Genomic DNA, 22,033 nt, shown 5'->3' with positions numbered 1-22,033 from the left:
AGAAAAGGATTCTGGTTTTATTCTAAAAACATCTATGTTCAGCATTCTTAAAAAAATAAGAGGTGAGAGTTCCATTTGATAGATAAGAACGTTGAGGTTGTCTAAGCCAAATGTCTGGCTTCAGGCTGGATGCCAAAGAACAAGACTAGCCGATGCCTTCTGTTAAGTCCCCATCTAAGCCCGATGCGCTTTATATTCTGCCAAAATCGCCAAGGTCATAATGTTTTCTTTTTGGCCACACTGCTGACAGGCTCATCACTAGGTTGTCCTTTGCTTCAGTTTAGACTGAATTAATGTGCTGCATTTAGAAAAGAAGAAAGGGATTTCTAGTATGCTAACTTTCGGGAAAGTTCTCAAGGGTAAATACGGCCTAATGTCAGGAAAAGTGGGCTCAAACTGTTATATTACTTGGAGGTTATCTTACATTGCTCTGTTTATCGATGGTTACCATGGTTTCCTTTAGTAGATGGATAATGTTATACTAGTCTCCTCTAAGAGCACATGCAAACACTTTTCAATCTTCCCCCTCAAAGTAGTAAGAAAAAAAGTAGTAAGAAAAGCATAAAAATGAAAATAAAAACAATTGCCGAAGGTTCACAACTTTAAGTACTTCCATACTCTGGCATTTTTGTGTGACCTGAAATTGCATTTTCAATATATCTTGGATGTAGCATCTAGTCGTTTAGAGTAAAGCAATCTGGAAATGGTCTAAATTAAGAGACTTACGGTGAAAGGTCACAACATGAATAAAAGAGAAACAGCAGCTTCCCAACTAATCACCAAGGATCTAGACGAGGGGGGATAACTACTTGAACGACGATGCTGTGCTCTGACCACACTCTCTGAGAGCACATTACCACTTTTAGGGTAATTTCGTTCAAGAATTTACTGGTCCGCACAACCATCCTTACAATGAAAGAATAACAAAGAGTCTTTGACTTTTCATTTTCGGGAGAAAATAGCAATATGAATTAGCTAACATCTTTGACTCACTCCTAAAGAGAAGCACAGTTATAATTGACTAAAATTTAAGCCCTTCTTTATGAAAGACATCTTTAAATTCTGTAAGGAAGATCGATGAGCACAAACGTCAATGTTTAGGTTATTAAGATTTGACCGTTACAAGCTATGTATTGAGAATAATAGCTGCCAAAAACACCTTGCTGCATTTGTCCAACTAGAGGGCACAAATTGAAAAATCATTAATAGAACAAGCACTTCTCTATTTCAGATGATGCAGGTATCACTTTATCTGAAGCATGGCAGTTGAGTTGCAAAAGTCACACACTTTGATTCTGGAAACTTCATGACTTTGGAAGTTCCAATTCAAAAGAGAAGACCAAGATCAGCAGCAATGTTTAACTTATCTGGACAAGACCATATTAGGAGACCCTGGATAGCTATGAGAGTGGTAGACAGTACAAGAGATCCAAAAATAGAGTTTAGAAATGGCTGAGGATGATCTGAGTTCAAATCCCAGCACTGATAGTTACTATAACCTTGGGCTAGCCAATCTATCCTCAAGAATTCTAGAAAAATAGCATATCTTAGAGGATATGAAGGTCAAACTAAATCTCACATAGGAAACAGCTTGAAAAATAGTGTGCAGATAGAGGTTATTGATAAGATATAACATATAGCAATATAACAGACATTATCTAATTCTTGTGTATTGTACTGGCCTTTTACTGAGGTCAAGCAATAGGCTAAACAACCAGAAATCAAGGCATACTGTCTTTAGGATGCCATTTAGGTTTTTACATTCTCAAATAACTCTTTGATCAATCCTCATCTTGAGAAAAATACTATCAAGTTCAAATCTGCATAACATAGGATGAAAGGACTAGGGTTAGAGTGGATTGGCTGGTTATACGGAGAGGAGGCACACTTCACAAAGGATAGTAAAATGATCACCCTTTTGTAATCCAGATTTACCTCCTTAGCTGCTGCAGCCTGTGGCACTATTTGTCAACTTCCTTCTCAAGGTGTGCTACTGAGCTCTGGGCAGAAAATACTAATTCGTAATCATTTGTTTCAGGAAGTTGTTTGTTATAGTGTGCACAATAAACTATTGCCAATCACCGGACACTGACGGAATGGCTACATTTTTCTAGGAAGCCTATCTTTTAATTTATTCCAGGAACTCCCAAAATACAAACTCTAGGAGACGTCAGCACCTAATGTTCGAAATTAGCCCCTCCTAGCCCTGTTGGCTCACACAGGACACGAGCGTGAATCTGCTTTGTTTTGGTCTTTAGCAGTCTGACAGCAGAACTTCAGTTGGTACTGATTTCCTGACGTGAACACAGCTTGCCCTCTGAGTAAGATAAGGAATGAAAATCCTTTAGCCTCACTCCTGATTTCTTCTTTCCTGTTCTAGACATTATCCAGTCTGCAAAGGAAGAGGACATTCGGAGGCCCCTTGCTACCGCCTTCATACACTGGCAAAGCTGAGCCTAAGACACTGTTAGATTAACAGCCTTTCAAGTCCTGCACACACAGCTGCTAGTCCCCACATTCAGGTCCAAACCTGAATTAAATGGCATTGGAAGAGTCAACTTTTCTTTGCATACTAATTAGCCAGAAGGCATTATCCCCCAGTGCCAGTGCCTTTCAGAGTCCTGTTATCATATAGCCTATAATTTTTATGGGGGGAAAAACACTTTTCTTTAAAAAAAAAAGTACTCCAATAGAATTCTAAGTAGGTCTTTTTATTTCCCATAAGTCTCTTTCCTTAAAAATTACTTGAGAAGCACATAAACTAAACCCCCAATCAAATGTTCTGGAACATGGTAAGTCTGCAGTTTATGACATAGAAAATGTGGAAGGGACCTATGTTACCCCAAACCTTTCCACCAGTTCTTTGACCAAAAGAGTCAATGAAGAACAAGCTGGCTATCATGAGACAGCATTTGGATCCTGACACCGTTAAAGGCTACAGCCCTAAAGAGAAAAGACATTGCTCTTTTTACATTGTAATCCTGCTTTGGTTTATCTTGGGTTCTTGTGTTTTATCAACATTCTCCTCTGACAGAACAAACGAAATGTTATAGCTATGGCATCTTCTTAGTTGAGAGAAAGAACAGTACCACAGACTCCGACAGCCATCCCGAGTCAGTCTCAGGAATGTATGAAAGGTAGAAGGGATCTGGGCTAAAAATAACACCCTCAGAGTAGTGTAGACAACATGGGTTTTCACAAGGTTCTGTTAGGTTTGCTGGAAGTTCCCCCAGCACCTACCAAATGGGATACTGATTTCCAAGATGTGGCAGTTTTTGACCAGTGTCTCAGAAAGCACTGGAAAAATCAAAGATGCAAACCAGTATCTTCTGTCATGTTCAGGTTTGTGATGTACCTTGGGACTGTACAGGCCATCTTAATTTCTTAGAGAAACAAAACTAAGGGGGTCAATCTGTAGGGAGATTATCTGGAAACTCATTCTGCAAAATCCAAGAGCTACAAAGCCATTCTCTAAACGGAGCCTGGGAGCCCGTTGAACATAGAATCCACGCTCATTGTAAACACTTTTGTACTGAAGATTTCTATGCAGTGGGAACAATATCAAGCAGTCCTGTGAGGTCTGGTGTGTGTTACTGTAAGTCTCCCAGGACACAGGCTAGAACGCATGTACTAGCGAAAGACACGGGTATTTATAATGCTCTCACAGAACCAAAGATCACATTAATAAAAATAATGCAGTACAGCAACAAGTTTACTACTGAGCTCCCCCAACAAGCACAGACTGCAGCTGCTCCCCTGCTAGAATCCTATGCAATGCCAGGGAATCCTTGACTCTGTGGAGACCCTATCAGTCGCGGCTTTGGGCAAACAGTTGGAATAGCCAGGGATTCTGATCAACCCTGAATGTCACCCCCCCTCCAGGATGAGGCTCTAAGAGTTGCCCCTTCCTGAGTGGCATGGACCACATTCCCAGTGTGAGCCAGGTTCTCACAACCAGCGAATAAAGGCTGCTGCGTCTGTATTCAGACCAAGAGCCCAGAGCAGGCACTTGGCACATTCGTAAGGCGATCTTCCTCCCCACTTATTCCATACCTTCTCTGATTTCGCCTTCCTGGCATTGTGCACGAACCTGCGACCCAGCTTCTTGGCATACCAGATCGAGGCAAACATAGCGATGCCAACGGAGATTCACAATGAAAGCCTCTGCACAATCAACTTCCCACGGAGGTTGAGCGGAGCGGAATCCGGCTGGAGCTGTCACTTGCGGGCTGTTGCTTTCTCCGATCCTCTCATGCTGGTTAGCCAGGGAGAGGGTGGGAGGAGGGAGGGGTTGGTGTGGGGGGAGGCAATCCTGTTTGGCCGGTCTGCAGGTATATTTACATCCCGCCAGCAGGAGGTCCGGGAGAGGCGGCGGAGCAGTCTTCAGAGCCGGCTCACACACGTCCACTTGGCTAAGTGTCGGGCTGCGGTTCTTCAGCTCCAAACTCCATGTGTGTGAGAAGGAAGGGAAGCCGCGGTTAACTCCACAGAGGCAGCACACCTCCGGCTCTCACTTCAACTGCACGTCTCGCTTGGCTGTTTGACTTCCCTGTTTTGACAATACGTGCTGGCGGCAGCGGCCACCTAGAGACGTTCGCACAGTCTCACAGGTGTGCCAGACAATGCCAGAGTGGCTGGGCACGAGGGAGAGGCGGGGCGCTACGGCTCTGGCCCTGGAGGAACAAACAGGTGTCCCTGGAGCCCAAATCCCAATCTGGTTATCCAAGATGACCACTAAGATGACTAGAAAACGCCTCCTTTGCTTCCCCATTTTCAACTACTCTGGTCCAAGCAAAGTTACATCCTTGTTCACAGCTTGCAAGAGAGGAAGTTTACTTCTTAGCAGACCGGCCCAAGACAAAGGGCAAAGTCATTAGACGGACATGTCATTCCAAATGCCCCAGTGAAGGTCCTTAGTCTCCGAGTCATTAGTTTGAAGTATTTTTAGTATGGGAACTGGCATATGGGAAGTAAATTAATGCTGCCTTGAAACTAGTCCCCCTCCTCTAGCTCTGCTTGCAGTGACATCCTGTTTTAAAGGGACAATCCGCCTTTGTGCTATCACCTGGGGAAAGGCAGGTTAATATGGCAGCTCCTGAACACTGTTTCTTTGAAGAAATTTCACATTTGACTCTTACAGGAAAGGTTTCCAGCTTCAGTTATCTTATTAGAGTTTCAGCTATCAGGCCAGGCACTTTTAGGGTAAAGTCAATTTTCAGAGACAGTGTTTCCCCCAGTGAAAGATATTGCTTAAGCTGCCTGCCAATTGCACTAAAGGATAACACACAGACACATAGACGTCTCCCCATCCATCAAGCCTTTCCTAGCTGACCTGGAAGACAGGCACTATAAGCATGTATGAATCAAAGGCGGCTAGCGCAACTGCAAACCCTTGGAAGAGAATTCCCTTCTCTCAGCAAAGACACTGTCAGGAGTAGATCTGTGTGAGGTGGCTGAGGTCTCTCCCTCAAAGGGGTTGGGATTGATGCCAACTGAGAATGTAGATTGTTAAATGTTGGACACCTTTGAGGCAATAGGAGGTGGAACCATGCAGTATGGGTTGTCATTCATGTCCCAGGGGACTGTATGCCTAGAACATGCTCCACATAGTTATGGAAGAAATAAATGCATGATTGTGTTTCTGACCTTTGATTTTGTTTCTAACTCTTTGTTCTCTCTGGCTCGTGTATACATTAAATAAACTGGGTAGATGGTTCTTAAGGCCCTGTTCTGTGCTTTGAATCTAATTGTGGGTCTTTATATGTGAGAGTTTAATAGAACTCTATTGCTGTGGTGAAATGATTCAGTAATCTTAAAAAGCCAACTCTGGGCCCCTCAGGGTGGCCTGACTCCTTCAAACTTCTTTGGCATGCCTACCTGCTACCCAGGGTTGGGTTGTGCCAAGAGCTGTTTCTTTGGCGCTGTGTGCTCAGTTCCTACAAGCACTGTTTTCCTTTCATTTCCTTTTGACACTCTTAGGCAACCCCAGTCCAGAGTTCTCCACGTTACACCCTCTACACCGTGGAGGAAACGTGCCACAGAGAGTCAACAAATAAATGCATGATCGCACCTGCTTAGGTTTCAAAGAGCTCCCCCGCTTGCTAACCCACTGTTGCTGTGATGCCAAAGGGATCCATTATTCCTGCACATAAGCTCGCTCAAGCCATGTTGGAGTTAAAATAGTATTTAGAGAGAGGGAAAAAAAAGCACAGGATATTGAAGGGTAGGTGGAGGATAGCCACCTTAAATTAATGTGTAAAATTAAAATATTCTTTTGTAACATTCTAAGATGGACTCAGATGATAGTTAGAGAAGTTACTAAGTGTCAAGCCACTGATAAATGCCCTAAAGTGAAACAAAGGCTCTTCACTTATTTTGAGGGGACTACCAGATTGCACAATCTATTTTTCTTTTGCATTTTTCCTATAAATCTGAACTTTCTTAAATTATGGAAACAGGAATAGGACAAGATATTTAGTATTTGTCCATTTTATTTACTGATTTTTCTGTTCTGCTGCCCCTAATAACCTCCACACATTTGATTTGAAGGCTGTACTCACTTTTTCAGAGTGGGATCCTTCGGAAAATAAATGCTGCCTACCACCTTAGATTTAGCTGAAAAAACTTAACAGTAATTAGTGTTCTTTAAGTAGACAGTTGGAAGAACAAAATGTAAATATGGTGAAAGCCACTAGTTGTCAGGGTACACGCTTGCATTACATGTGTTCATCAAAATGTAGATGATGTAAATTTATCTTTATGTGTGTCTACGAAAGAGTAGGAAAAAAGAATTAGGAAGACTGGTAGTCAGTAGGATACTGTAAGTTTTTAGCTTCAAGAGGAATATAATGTTAACTGAATACATTCACTGCCATTTTTATGTAACCATCTTTCCTGGGCTGTCCTGGAACACACGCATCTCACACAAACAGGATGGCAGCTGCCTACAGTTAATCCTAATTGTCTCTACCCATTGCTGCACTGATTGAGATAAATAAGTTGCCTCACTGTAGCCCTAGGAAGACAAAGAGTTCTGACACTTTCCATCTGCATATGATTACCACCTGGACAGACCCTTGTCTTCGAAATTTCACCATTAATACCTTTCACCTGGCAGAAACCTCCCAGTTACAGCTGTGTTTGAGATGGAACATGAAATTTTACAAGCAGTGTTGGGTTCATACCTCAACATATCTCTATACACATGCATGCACCTGTGTGATTCCTCTGAATGAATACCCAAGGTCAATGGAATGCTTAAAGCAAGCCATTAGGTATTCCACACCTACAATTTTCTGCCTGGCATATTAGTGACATTTAAAAATTGTTATCTAGACACTAAAGAATTAGTTTAAAAGCAGAATAAGAAACTAATCCTTAGATATCAGTATCTACTTAGATACATTTTTACACCTGAGAGAATGCATCTTCATGAGCAGATAAAAAAGGGAAACTCCTACACACATTTTTGGTGTTTTGCACATTTCATGAGTAAATGATAGCCTATGGCTAGCATTTGACATTAGCCAATTAGTAACAGCAAGTATAAAATACATTATAAACTTTGCAAGTAAAAGATGATAAACATATTTGCTTTCTACTCACAGAAATGACAATATCTTGATATAAGTTTTGTCTGGATGGAGTAGAAGGAAGAGGAAGATATTTGGATCTACATACCTTTTTATTATGAAATAAATAATGCAAAAGTTGTGAGAAGCAATACACATTATCACCTCTGTGATTACAAAGGTGAACGACGCGGTGCCAGCAAAATGTGTTGAGACATAACCACAGGCCAAATGCTAGGAACTGCTAAAGAAATACAACACAACTGCTCCTCTCATGAAGCACGATGCAGTTGGGGTCAGCGACACACAAATAAATAAGTTTCAATGTAGAATAGGCTCTGTTAGATTTGTATTTGTGCCTTGGAGACTTCAGGAGAAAATAGATATTTTTCAGTTTCTATATGACATAAAACTAGTAACAAAAACTAGCAGTGAAAACACAGTAATTAATAATAATGTAAATTTTTAAAACTAAATGAAGGATCTAAGACTTTTTTCATTTTTAAGTCATCAACAGAAATGATGATCAGTATGGAGTTACATGTACCCCAATGTCAGTTTGAACCAATTCACCTAGGCACAGAAGCATTTCTGTATCAAAGATGCAATCAGTTATGGACAAGTGTGAAAAAAAAATTGAGTTATTCAGATAATTCCATTGACTGACGGTAAGTGAGCTAAAGTTTATTTTTCAGCTCTCAAAATTATCAGAACTATTTCTGTGATGTGTTACTCTCTCATCAGTCTTTTGTTTTATTATTTGATAATGGCATGCTAATATATAATTATAATTTCCACCAATCAACTTTATAGATTTAAAATATTTTTATTTTTTGCCATCATTTTTTTTCAAAATATTTTTACAGAAATGGGTCGGTCTCCTCACCCAACTGTACTCTGCTTCATCTAAAACTAATTCTCCATAAGCATTTCTGCACCATCTCTTTAGGTACATAGGATTTTTTAGATGCTTCAAAATACAGCTGGTGATTGCTGACTCTGATCAACTTTCATTTTAGCTCACTAACATGTGCTCTCATATTTTCATTATTATTTTCTGTGTCATGTATTTTAGATGATAGTCTAACCAGGTATGGTCCAATACATGTGTCTATTTGTAGTCTTGCTGTGGTGTGCTCTGTATGCAAGGGTGTGTAGTAGGGGATCCAATCCAGAACCTCATGCATTCCAGGTAAGGGCTCAAACACTGAGCTTGCTGCTCATTCTTGATGTATATCTGAACTTCCTGGTGAAATTTAGAACCTTTACATGTCTATAGGCTATTCGAGCTTCCTTTGATTTTGTTCACTTTAAAACAGAGTTACATTCCTATTGGTTTATGGAAGTATTTAGTATTCTGGCCATTAGTCCTCTGTATGTATCAGTCTTTATATTTGCTCTCATTCTTTAATTTACTTCACACTTTACCAACCAAAGCCTTCTTACATATTTAAATGTACAAAAATTCATTTATGCTTTTTTAATGTTTGTATGTTTTTGTATTTAAAAATGCTTTCCTTTTCCAAATCTAAAAGGATACTGTTTTCTCATAGATAACGCAAACTTGGGCTTTTTAAAATGGCATTCCCATTCATTTTTCAACTTAGCAAAAAGTAAGAATCTATGTTTTCTCTTTATTCACAGCCAGATTTATTTACTGCTTTGGTATTTAAAATGTTGTTCCTTGTCCTCACTATCATGTCCTAGCCCAAAGTCATATGTCTAGATCATATGTGTGTACGTAATTAGGGTCCTTTTATATTGATCTGGGATGTTTTACCAATATCACATTAGCTATGTTTATTAGTAAATACTAAAACAAGTGATCTCAATAGTCCATTCACTGAGCAGCTGAGTGCTTTTATTGCAGCCCAGCTTCCCGTGTTATCATTGTGAGAGGTTTTAATCTATGTAGACATTGTGGCTTCATCCACTATCAAATCAGCCCTTCATGCTCTCAATAACTCCAATAAGAAACTTTTACTAAAAAACTTCTCTCACAATTACCCCAACAAGCTATTGATTTTCCCTTTATTTTACCACTTCCATCCTTCTATTTGGATTAATTTTTTTCTTATCAATGTTCGTCTTTTAATAGTCTTTTGGAAATAAATTTCTATGGTAATTAAACACACAGTCGTTTAGCATTTCTCTACACTGTCTATACTCACCTTAAGCTTGCATAATAGTATAGGTAGTGATTGCTAAACTTACCGTCAATTTTCCTCAGCAATTTTCCTGTACTATGTCACAAGGTCTCACTGCATTAATTTTTATGATGCAAGGCTATCAGTCTAATTATGGTGCTCCAAGAAATATTCTTTTCTAATTCGTGCAACATTTCTATTCCTTAAAAAATATTTTGTTTTTAACTCATGATTTTTCTTTAATCAGATTTTTCTGCAGGGGTATTTGTGTGTGGTGAACACGTATGTATACTCATTCTCAGGTGTGTGGGTGGGCTCAGTGTGTGCAGGTATATATGCACATGGAGGCCAGAGTTAGGCAATGGGTATCTTCCTTACTAAATTTTTACTCCATGTACTGAGGCAGGGTGTCTCGCTTGAACCTGAGCTAGCTCATTTGGCTAGTCTAGGTAGCTAGCTTGTTACAGAGAAGGCCCAGTCTCCATGTCACTCCTGAGTACCGGAATTACACACTGACCTCCAAATTTGCTATGCATTGATGTGATGTGCATTGATGTAAGAACTCGGATCCTCAGGTCATTATACTTGTATGAGTGTCATGCCCATCCTGAATCATTCACTGAACTCCTGACTAGTTTTTAAAAGTCTCAGTTGTTGCTCTTCTTAAAATATCTTCTCTCTCACTTTTATCAATCCCTTTATCTAACCCTCATCCTCTTCCACTCTGTCCAATGGCTTCCTATAACTCCCATTTTCTTCTACATCATCTCCTGTAGTAATACTTTGGTCACATATGCTGCCTGACTTTAGTTTCTATTTTGCACCTTTTTAAACCTTGAATTAATCACCTGAATTGAACCTTTTAAAAGCTATATTTTGGGGTTGATTTTTTTTGTTGAGTTTTTGTTTTAGGTGGTATTTGGTAGGTCATACTCTGTAGCCCAGTATGAAATTGAACTTACTGTATAGTTGGGGCTGGCCTTTAATTCATAAACCTCCTCCCTTTACTTCTTTAGCACTGGAATAATAAGGACACTCCCAAGCCTAGTAACCGTGCTTATTCTTAAGGAATTAGTATATGTATTTATTTTAGATAACTCTACTTCTCCTTTAAGCTTAATTGTTATTGTATTATATTTTTTAGGGGGGGTAATTTAAAATACACTTTGCTGTTCTTTGTTTTTGTTTTCTTATTGTCTTAGGGGTCTGTTCCTGCTGTTCTCATCCTTTCAGGTCATTTCTGCAAGCCCACACACTCTCATTTGGAGCTCTACTTGAGGCTGGTCTTGACATTTCCCAAGATGTTCAGTAACTCAGATGTTGCACTGGGAAAATTGTGTACATCTGCCTGACAGATACCCTGAGACTTCACTAGTCCACAGTCCACAAGTAGCTGCATGTTAACTTTACACCTGGCAGCCTCTCTCTGCATTATTATTATTATTATATAATGAATTTATTTATTTTCTTTAAACACACAACAAAAGCCTGACTTCCTTTAGGTATTCTGGGGATGGCAAATGAAACTTTTTAGAATCACTTTCACTCAAGAGAATCTTTCCCGTTTCTCTAAAGTTTTATTCAGAGTCCTCTATTTCCGTCTTTAAGGAACACTAAGGTCAAGTATCAGGCTTGCAAGAGCAGTAGGAGTCATCATTTTTACCCCAGTGCCCTTTGTACTCCAGGGACACCACAGTTAACTCAAGAGCTCGCAGTTACAACACTCATTATGTATAAACACAAATAAGTCATGGTAGCATGACTCCAACCCAGCTCCAAAACCTTTATGAGCTTAGCCTACACAAAAAGTTTTAACACTTAATGAGCATGCATACCTTGCTTATAATAAAGTATTATAAAATTCATTGCAATACAAGCTATTTCATACCATATATTCTAAGATATCCAAAGTCATCATTATACAGTCATTCATCACTGGCATTGAGCTGGGGGCTACTGCCATCATACCGTTGTTGTTCTTCATACCTTCAGAAGTCTACATAGTTCTTTACACATAGTAGGAAGTCAATATATAGTTTTCGGGTAACAGAATAGAAGCACCATGAATGACTGTGCAAGAGCATGAGTGTGACTTTATAATTAGATGATACTCTCGAACGCTTAAACGCACTCCCAGACACAAACGGAGCATTCAATACCATCACTCACTCATGCTGCACCTCAGAATGGCCTTCATAGCCTATGAGATGGTCCCTGGGCAGGTTCAAAGTGCTTCGAAAAGCACATGTTGTGAGGGTATGAGCACTTGTTGAGATGTGGCCTGCAAACTCATTTTTTTTTTATTGTATTGTAATTCCTTTTCTTCCATAAGACCTGGGATACTCCAAAAATAAATAAACACAATCTATTCATAAATAAATAAAAAACTCTTTCATTTTCTTACAGAAAAAAAAACCTGCTAACGAAAACATACAACTCATTTAATTTTCCATCCTGCCACCTACATAAAACAGAAACAGCAGCTGTTGAAATCATCGGCGCAAATGTCAACCGTAGACAGTGTTGCTGAAAATATGCTGGGTATTAATCGCACCCTCTCCAGCTTAAATAATATACAAAGTTTGTAAGAAATTTATAATCACTTCATATGTCATATCTTTGAAGGCTGATGAGAAGCAGAGGCGAAAGATTATTAAGAGTCTTCACATTAACTGACGGGACCTTGCCTTAAAATCATATTTAATATCTTGAGATAAGTTCAGGACATCAATTCCTCTTATTTTATTTAGCATTACCCTATTGGGATATATTTATGTACTATCCCTTTTAGAGTTTACTTAGTTTTAAATTTTTCATTCGACTTGCTTTCTTTCTTTTATTTTATTTTAAAATTTATTTTATTTTTTAAAAGAAAACAAACTATCTTTTTAAATTTTACATACCAATTCCAGTTCCCTCTCTCTCCCCTCTTCCCATCCCCTTCATTTATTACCCCAACCGCCATTCATTCCTCAGAGAGGAAAAGGCACATTTGGGGAAGATCTGAGGTTCTCCCTACTCTATCTAGGCTGAGTAAGATATCCATCCAAAGAGAATAGGTTCCCTAAAAGCCACTACAAGCAGTAGGGATTAGTCCTGGTGTCACTGCCAGTGGCCCCACAGTCTGCCTCAGCCATACAATTGTCACCCACATTCAGAGGGACTAGTTTGGACCAATGCTGGTTCCTTCCTTGTCCGGCTGGAGTTAGTGAGTTCCCATTAGGTCAGGTAAACTGTTTCAGTGGGTCCCCATGATGGTCTTGACCTCTTTGCTTATATTCTCACCCATCCCACTCTTCAGCTGGACGTTGGGAGCTAGAAAAAAACCATCCTGAGTAAGGTAATCCAGAAAGATGAACATGGTATGTACTCACTCTTAAGTGGATATAAGCTGTAAAGCAAAGGATATTGAGCCTATAGTTCATGATCCTAGAGAAGCTAAGTAACAAGGTGAACCCTAAGTAAAACATATATAGATCCACATGGAAAAGGGAAATAGACAAGAACGCCTGACAAAATTGGAAGCATGGGGATGGGAGGAGAAAGGAGGGAGGAAGGAGAAGAGGAGGAAAGGGAGGGACAGGGAGAACTTAAGGGGCAGTAATAGTCGAGATGGAGGAAGAACAGAGATGAGAGCAAGGAAAGAGATATTTTGATTGAGGGAGTAACTATGGGACTAGCAAGAAACCTGGCACTAGAGAAATTCCTGGGAATCCACAAGGATGACCCCAGCTATGACCCTAAGCAATAGAGGAGAGGCTCCCCAAACTGGCCTTGCCCTGTAGTCTGATGAATATCTTAAATATCACCATAGAATCTTCATCCAGCAACATGGAAACAGAGGCAGAATCCTGCAACGGAGCACTGGGTTGACTTGCTTTCTTATTATTTATATTTTAAACTTTTGATATATATGATATATATAAATTTTTTATTGTCCTATGCAATATAAGGGCCTTTCCATATCAGCATACATTATACTTGAAAATTTTCACACTATACTTTCATTCTCTCCCTTTTAGGCTAATTTTCTTTGTTCCTTTAGATAGTTTTGATTCTACTTTTACATCATACACCACACACACACACACACATACACACACACATCTTAAGACTATACATAAAATCGAGGAACCACAAATGAACTGAAACCATACAATAGTAGTTCATCTGAATCTGGCTTAATGCTTGACATTTAAATGAATTATTTTAGAAGCTAACGTGGCACCATCAGGATAAAGAAGAAAATAGTATAAAGTCATTAATATGAAAATGCAAACCAAAATAAATGTCCATTGAAAAAGAAGTTGATAATATACTTCAGCTACAGTTGCATTAATAATTTTTATCAAAGTTCAGGTGCTTATTAATTGTTAAAGTCAGCATGAAAAATAGTAGGTTTTATATGGACATTTATACATAGAAAAGAATGTTAAAGTGTAGCATATATATGTGTGCTGTTTTTTTATTTATCTCTCTTTTCTATGGTTGCCTTGCTACATCTCAACTAGTCTACTGGTCTACTTTCATGTTGTGTGTATCCCATTACCCTCTCTTCATTACTTCCCATTCCTTTAGATCTCTTCCTCCTTCTTTCATGCCCTACAAACATAAATAAAATATAGGTAAAACGTAAATCCATATTTTGAATGAGGTAATTGTCTCTAAGTGCTTCACAAATATCTCCTCCGGCAATTTTCCTTCAAAATTCATGATTTCATTTTTCTTTACAGCTGGATAAAATTGCAGTGTGTATATGTACCACATTTTCTTTTTCCATTCTTATGTTGACGGACATCTCAGCTGCTCCATAACTCAGCAATTGAATAGTGTAGCTATAAACAGGGAAGTGTAAGTACCTCTTCATTTTGGTGTCTTACGAGAAATGTTAGCCTTGTATTATCGGAAGCATATCACACTTTTGGAAATACTCTCATCTCATTTTATCCTCACAAGAAACTCATGAGTCTGATGATATCTTACTTCTGTAGATGGGGAAAATGAAATTCTACAGAAATGAAGGAGCTTATCCAAGTTAGGAGGAAAAGGTGAAAAATTGGAAAACGAGACATTTTTGAGCACTAGATGAAAATTAGGCAGAGAGGCTATATATTTATTCTGTAATTAGTCCAGGCTAGTACGTGTTGTTGGGAGGAATGCGGCAGAGGTAGAGGGTAGGGGGAAGAGGTGGTGGAGACGGAGGGAGCTTTTTAGGATGACAGCGGTGAAATAAAGTCAAGTGATAGCAAAGGACATGTTCTGTATTAAACTTCTTGATGGGCTAGAGACTACTGACCCACTCAGCCAAGAGCATTCTTTTGCATATTTACTGCATTTATAATAATCATTTAGTGTATGTATTTTCTTAGGAGCCATGCTAGCAATGTAGAGACCACGTCTATTTTCTCATCATTGTATTCTTCATCCCTAAGAAAGTGTCTCCTAGATCGTAAGTTTCCTAATGAGAACTATTTAGTTCATCGGTGAAAGAAGAGATAAATAAAGATATCAAACCTGCAGAAATCTTACAGGTAATCTTTAGACTGAAAAGCAGGAATCAAAAGCTGTGGAAGAATTGGGCAAGGGGACTTAGAGAAACCTGTAAGTAAAAATAGGAATTTACTTCTATGGTGGCTGGGTTGGAAGACATGACTGACTGGTCAGAGACTGCAGTCTCCCTATGGTCAAGCAGTTTATCTCATAGCTTGGCAAAATGGAGCTCCCTCCCTTCAGCAGAGCTTCCTGCTCTCTACCTGTCCTTATCTGCAGGATGTCCCTGGACCTGGAGGACTGACCTTATCTAAAAGCTGTCTCTGAACCAGATGCCTGATTCATCTTTAGCTTGACCTTTGGCACAGATTCCTGCTGAACAGACTTGTGTTAGGAACTCTGTCATAGGACACGACTGTCACATACCAAGTCATGTGATGGGAGCATGCCACTTAATGCAAATTAGGGTTTGTCCCCAGGCTCCCCAGTTCTATATATTCCTTATACTCTGGAATAAAACCGAGCTGATTTACCAACATCTGTCTCCTGGAGGTCTGTCTCCATTCTTGCTCCAGGGCTGCCAAAGTTTCTGTCACCTCATCTGCGTTTTCCCCTCTCTGGCAGGTGGCTACCAGGGACCAAAGGAAAGAGGACCCCCCACATGCCCCCTTTCTTCACTCTAGTTTCTTCTCCTATCTCTTCAATCATTTTTGTATTATTTTTCTGATAACTTTCATTAACACAATTTAGAGATTTGATTCTTTTCCTTGTATCTGCTGACCATTCCTCATGAGCAACAATTTCTAAAAAGAAGCTTTTAAATTTCTTGTGTCAATTTTCTCATAACTAGGCATTTGTGGTATTTTTTCTTTTTGAAATGTAGATATGTTATGTTGGAAGCTATTTGGCATGTATTCTTTATATTCTACGGAACTTAACCTGTGCCCTGAGAGATTCCCTCATTCATATGATAAATGAAAGGGGCATAATATATTAGCACTTACACATGCATGCTCGTGCACATGCATGTGTGCAAATGTACACACACACACACACACACAGACACACTTCTATTTTAGTGCAGGAATGATTCAGTAAGGAAGGCCCATAACAACATATAGTGCAATGCAGCTCATAGAAAAATTCCTATTCTAAAACCCTCAGATTGCACAAATAATTAACAGTTACTTATACCTTAGGAAGGCATGGTACACACTAAAGAGAAAAAGAAATCATCTGAAGGTAAAATGGTATTGCATAATGCTAATACGTTGATACATTAATAAAAATCATAAATATTATCCAACTATGAATACTGTGAGCTACAAGAATGATTGACTGGACAAGGTATGCCTCACGGGGACTAGTGACATGAATGTTATCGGAGTAACCAGCCACTCTCTGCGTGGACTCAAGGCTTGTCCCACAGGAAGAATTCCTTCCTGGCACAGTTTTGTGGTCAACAACCTGTGACTAGACAAGTCATGGCTCTGAGGGGAAAGTCTATTACTATTACTGTGCTACTGGGACATAGTATTAAACTGATTCCCAACGACTTCCCGTTTGCCCACAGTAATACTAGAGCATATCTCAAATCTCACGAGAGAAGCTTGTTTATGCAGATGATTGCAATGAATACCAAAACCCAAGGTGCAGTGAATAAAAGACAGCGGAATGCTCAGCCCTAGAGGGGAAGTCTATGTCATCCCCTTCTCCCAAGGCTTCCAGGTATAATGCGGCCGTTGTGCATAGGAACTCACAGCGATTGTCAGCGAATGAATACAGCCATCAAAGCTCAAGCCTGAAAAACTCCCAGTGCACAGAGGGGAAGGTTAGAATGAAGTCCAACCTCCAGCTGAGGAGCTATTGGTAACTGATGGCTTCTGGAAGATGGAGAATTAGTTTTCTTTGAGGGCACAGCATCTGGTAGGTATAAAATGCTCCAGAGGATAAGCACATACCCAAGAGTATAAAGACAACACTAATTTCACTCAGGGAGTTCTCAGAGAAAATGAATGAGGACATGAAGTTAGGTGGGTATGAATGAAGAGAGAGTAGATCTGAGAGGGGGGGTAGGAGGTGGAGGGACATGTTCAAAATGCAAGCTATGAAATTCTGAAGTAATTCATAAAAACATTTAAAATTGAAATAAAATATTCCCAATTCAAATTTTTTAAAAAGGAAAATCCTACTGGCTTCTGCCATGAATGGCATGAGAAGTAATTTTAGAGAGCTAATCGAATATTGCTGGTGTTTGCATGACCTCACTCACTGCAACGTTGAAAACTATGTCAGTAGGCAGTCAAGGCTCAGAGCAGCAAAACAACTAGCAGCTCTTGCTTTCGCAAGTTTAATGGGAACAGCAAGTTGGACCAAACTAACAGACAGAAACTTAAGATCAGTGGTTACTTCCATCTCTATTTTAAAAATGGATGCAACAGATGTGCTCCTGCACCAGAGGTAGAGAGAGACACACGGCACATATGGTTCCAAACTGTTTCTACCGAGAAGCACAAAGGTTAATCTCACCACTGCTTGCAGAGAAGACAGAAAATGCAGTAAGTGTTTTAGGGGGAAAAAAAGAAGTTAATTTCTGGACATAGTGTCTTACAGGTATCTTTTAGGCATCTAAGTAGAAGCTTTGAGTCAGCTGGTATGTATATCTGTCTAAACTTTTAAAGAATTGATTGGCATATAGAATGAAATGAATATCTCCATCACCGACCGTGATGGAGAGGCAGCTCAAAAAAAAGTCCACAAACAACTTGATGTTTTTAATTATGTATTTAATAGACACTTTCCACTTTTATTTAGATTATAAATTCTCTTTGTTTCTTTTATTTTTAAAACAATTTTATTTTACATACCAATCCCAGTTCCCTCTCCCTTCCCTCCTCCTGCTACCCCATCTTCTTCCCATCCCATCCCACATCCACTCCACAAAGAGGGTGAGGCTTCCCATGGGGAATCAACAAAGTTTGTCACATCACTTGAGGCAGGATCAAGGTCCTTCCCGCTGTATCTAGACTGAGCAAGGTATCCCTCCAAAGGGAATGGGTTCCAAAGAGCAAGTTCATGCACTAGAGATAAATACTAATTCCAATGCTAGTAGCCCCACAAATTCTAAGAAAGTACTCTGTTAGGAAAGATAAAAAAAAAAAAAACCCTGTACAATTGTACTGGCAATGGTGAGATTTCATACTGTTCAAGCAGTGAAGGAATGCAGAAGACTAAAAGATAAGAAGCATATTATGGGACTGATATATATAAGGACAGATAGTGCTCAAAATATACATTGGAGTCCATGTACATATAGATATTGGAGGCTTGCATTTTGGGTGCTAAGTATCATGTGGCCAAAATGTTTATTAAAATCAACAACAATTTTAATGAGTCAAATGATTAATGTTTACCTTATTCAACATTCAAATAATTATAGAATGTACCTAATTTTGACACCAATATACATAGGAGTAGAATTTAATTTACTACAAACAAACCATTGACAAAGAGTGACCCAGAGTGAATGCAAGATATACCCTGATTTAGAGTTCTGGTTCTTCACCAGAATGAGAAAATGCTATCAAATGACATTCGTTTTTCCCGAAGCAGGCGCACAATCTCTATAAATGTACTAGCTTTGCTTGGATGAGAAAGCTGCTGTCATTCTTTGTGTTTTTGTTTTCTTGTCATATTCTTTGGTTCTGGTAAAGTCTCTGCAAAATTTATTTCTCACACAAGTTGGAAAGAAAACAAGAAGGATTCTCATCGTGACTAACGAAGTCACACAGAGGCTTCCCAAGGCTGCCCCACAGAAAAGAGAATTCAAGGGAACCAAGTTAAGGTGCCTCTATCCAGCAATACACAAAGCCCCACAGAAATACCACTTAAATAGTTACCTCATTAATGTGTAGTAAGAACTGTAGAGCGGAAGCTCCAGAGACTGCGGAAGTCATGAAGGCAGGAGATGGGAGAAAGTCATGTAGCTGGGGGCACAGTGATGGAGAACATGGTTGCCTACCCAGAGGAAATAAATATGATTTTATAGCCACCCTGAGTTAGGGAAGTTTCCAGCCTACAAGAGAAAGAAGCTGCAGATGCAGAAGGAAATAAAGGCTTTGGCAGTGTAAAGCAGTGTAAGCTTGGAATAGTCTGCTGCTTCCCTAAAGTTAAACATGTAACACAGTATGACATAGCAACTCTGTTCTTGCCATTTGCCTAAGACAAATGGAAGACTATGTCCCTTCAAAGACGGCACACACATTCCACGAATGTTTTATTTGTAATCATCCCAAAATGAAAATATTCAACCCTCTGGAACACACAAATAACCAAAGTATATGATATCTATAGAATGAAATACTATTAAGTAAGAAAAAAGAACCAACAACAGCCCAGATTTATTTTCAAAGATAATGAGGTTGAGTAATATAAATTGGAAATTAAGAAAAAAAAACCACAGTGAATGATTGCAGTAAAAAAAATCAAGAAAAATCAAACAAAGCTGACAGTAGTGACTGCTACTGATGGATATGGCCAGAGAAAAGAAAGCTTGTGAAAGAGCATAAGGAAATATTTGAGAACGATGGACATGGTCATTATCTTCACTGTGGTGGCAGGGATGGAGGTGTGGATGTGGATGTCAAAATATTGTCAATATATTGTATGCATCAATCATATCTCCGTAAAGCCATTATAACACAAAAGAATACTTGACATATAAATCTTGATTTTGTTTGGATTAAAAGGGAAGATTTTAAAAACAAAATTACTCCATATAACTAAAATATCATGAAGAGCAGAACTAGACACTGGAACAATTTAGGAAAAAAGGTCATTTTGTTTCTTTTTTTACTCTCTCTCCCCCATCTTTTTGCTCTTACCTACAGCAACTTTTCCTAATGAAATTTCACATGTGTCTGCTTCTGCCACATTTTACATTTAGTAACAGTGCAAGTATTAACAATGTATTTTGGGTTTATATCTCTTGTCTGCCCTGCATCACAAGGACATCAATAAAGAATTTAAGAAAGCCCAATCAATTCTACTTTTCTATTTTATTTAGTTTTCCTACAGAAACAGACTTAACCATGGTACTTAATTTTGATCTCAGAAATTGATTTTTCTCCTCTGTTTTGTGCTGCTTGCTTAGGGAAACAAGGTTTGCGCAGGCTATTCTCTGGCCATCCATCTCATCAACCTTTGGCAGGCTAACTACTCTAGAGATCCAGGGGATGCTGCACACTGTCCTTTACTGGATGCGAACAAAACATTACATTTTTTAATTTGGAAAGAGAATTAAAAAAAAAACATTGCCAAGGATCATGTATGTATCAACACATATTAAACTTTTATCACACTTTTATCGAGCATTTAAAAGACTATAACCACCCTTGGGAATACAGCAGAAGGCTTAACAGTGGATCTAAATAAGTAATTCACATGTGGTACCATTTGGGGATGCAACTACATCACATAGGCAGGTCTTTACTGATGAGAAAGGGCTGCTGTAGATTCAGGCACAGACAGCCTGAAATGATCAATTTGTTTCCTTTCGCCACAGCTCAAATTACAGTTTTGTCTCTGCAACATTGAGCTCCTTCCAGCACATCCATTAAGGCAACTTGGCTCATGGTGAGCTTGTCTGTAAGACCTAATGTCTATGAGAATGAACAGAACCATTGCCAAAGAAACGTGGAACACTGGGTTCTGAGCAGAGGTCTTTTGTCCTAACACAGTAGCTCATGAAAACCTGGGTGACCAATCCAGTGCCAAATCTCCAGGCATTTGGGTAAGACAACTCAAATTCCTTCAGCTTATTCCCTGAAGCTACATGGGCTATTGTTTCATATATATATATATATATATATATATATATATATATATATACTCTCTTTTTATTGATTTTTATTGAGCTCTACATTTTTCTCTGCTCCCCTCCCTGCCTCTCCCCTCCCCTCCCCCTTTCACCCTTCCCCAAGGTCCCCATGCTCCCAATTTACTCAGGAGATCTTGTCTTTTTCTACTTCCCATGTAGATTAGATCTATGTAAGTCTCTCTTAGTGTACTTATTGTTGTCTAAGTTCTCTGGGATTGTGGTGTGTAGTCTGGTTTTCTTTGCTTTATGTTTAAAAACCACCTATGAGTGAGTAAAAAACAATGGAGTACAGACCTAAACAAAGAACTCTCAACAGAGGAATCTAAAATGGCTGAAAGACACTTAAGGAAATGTTCAACATCCTTAGTCATCAGAGGAATGCAAACCAAACTACTCTGAGATTCCATCTTACACCTGTAAGAATAGCCAAGATCAAAAATACTGATGACAACTTATGTTGGAGAGGTTGTGGGGTAAAGGGAACATTTTTGCATTGCTGGTGGAAGGCAAGTTGGTACAGCCCCTTTGGATGTCAGTGTGGCAATTTCTCAAGACTCAACAATACCACTTTTGGGTATATATCCAAAGGATGTTCAATTGTGTCACAAGGACATGTGCTCAAATATATTCATAGCAGCATTATTTGTCATATCCAGAACCTGAAAACAACCTGAATGCCCCTCAACCGAAGAACGAATAAGGAAAATTTGGTACATTTACACGATGGAGTATTACACAGCAGAAAAAAATAATGACATCTTGAATTATGCAGGAAAATGGATGGAACTAGAAAACATTATTTTGAGTGAGGTAACCCAGACACAGAAAGACAATTATTGTTTCTTTTTAATGTGTATAGGTGTTTTCCCTGATGTGTCGGTAGACTTCATGCATATCTGGTGCGCTCAGAAGACAGAAGAGAGCATTGAATCCCATGAGACTGGAGT

The 22,033-nt window shown here is 39.1% G+C and overlaps 1 protein-coding gene across 12 annotated transcripts in view; it reads right to left on the bottom strand.

Moving 5' to 3' along the window:
* Positions 1 to 22,033, bottom strand: part of Dlg2 (discs large MAGUK scaffold protein 2) — a 1,644,347-nt gene that overhangs the window by 770,550 nt on the left and 851,764 nt on the right. The window contains exon 1 of one of the 12 annotated variants that reach the window (XM_057756279.1): positions 4,054 to 4,414. The exons of 10 other annotated variants lie outside the window; for them this stretch is intronic. In XM_057756279.1, coding sequence (XP_057612262.1) covers positions 4,054 to 4,131 — 78 coding nt within the window. In that variant the 5' untranslated portion in view covers positions 4,132 to 4,414. Of the gene's footprint in view, positions 1 to 4,053; positions 4,415 to 22,033 lie in introns of those variants that run through there. One more of the 12 variants, XM_057756281.1, reaches the window with a different exon arrangement.

Source organism: Chionomys nivalis, chromosome 23, assembly GCF_950005125.1.
Source record: "Chionomys nivalis chromosome 23, mChiNiv1.1, whole genome shotgun sequence".
Classification (NCBI taxonomy): Eukaryota; Metazoa; Chordata; class Mammalia; order Rodentia; family Cricetidae; genus Chionomys; species Chionomys nivalis.
Note: the sequence above shows the minus strand (reverse complement) of the source record. Positions and strands in the feature narration are given on the sequence as shown.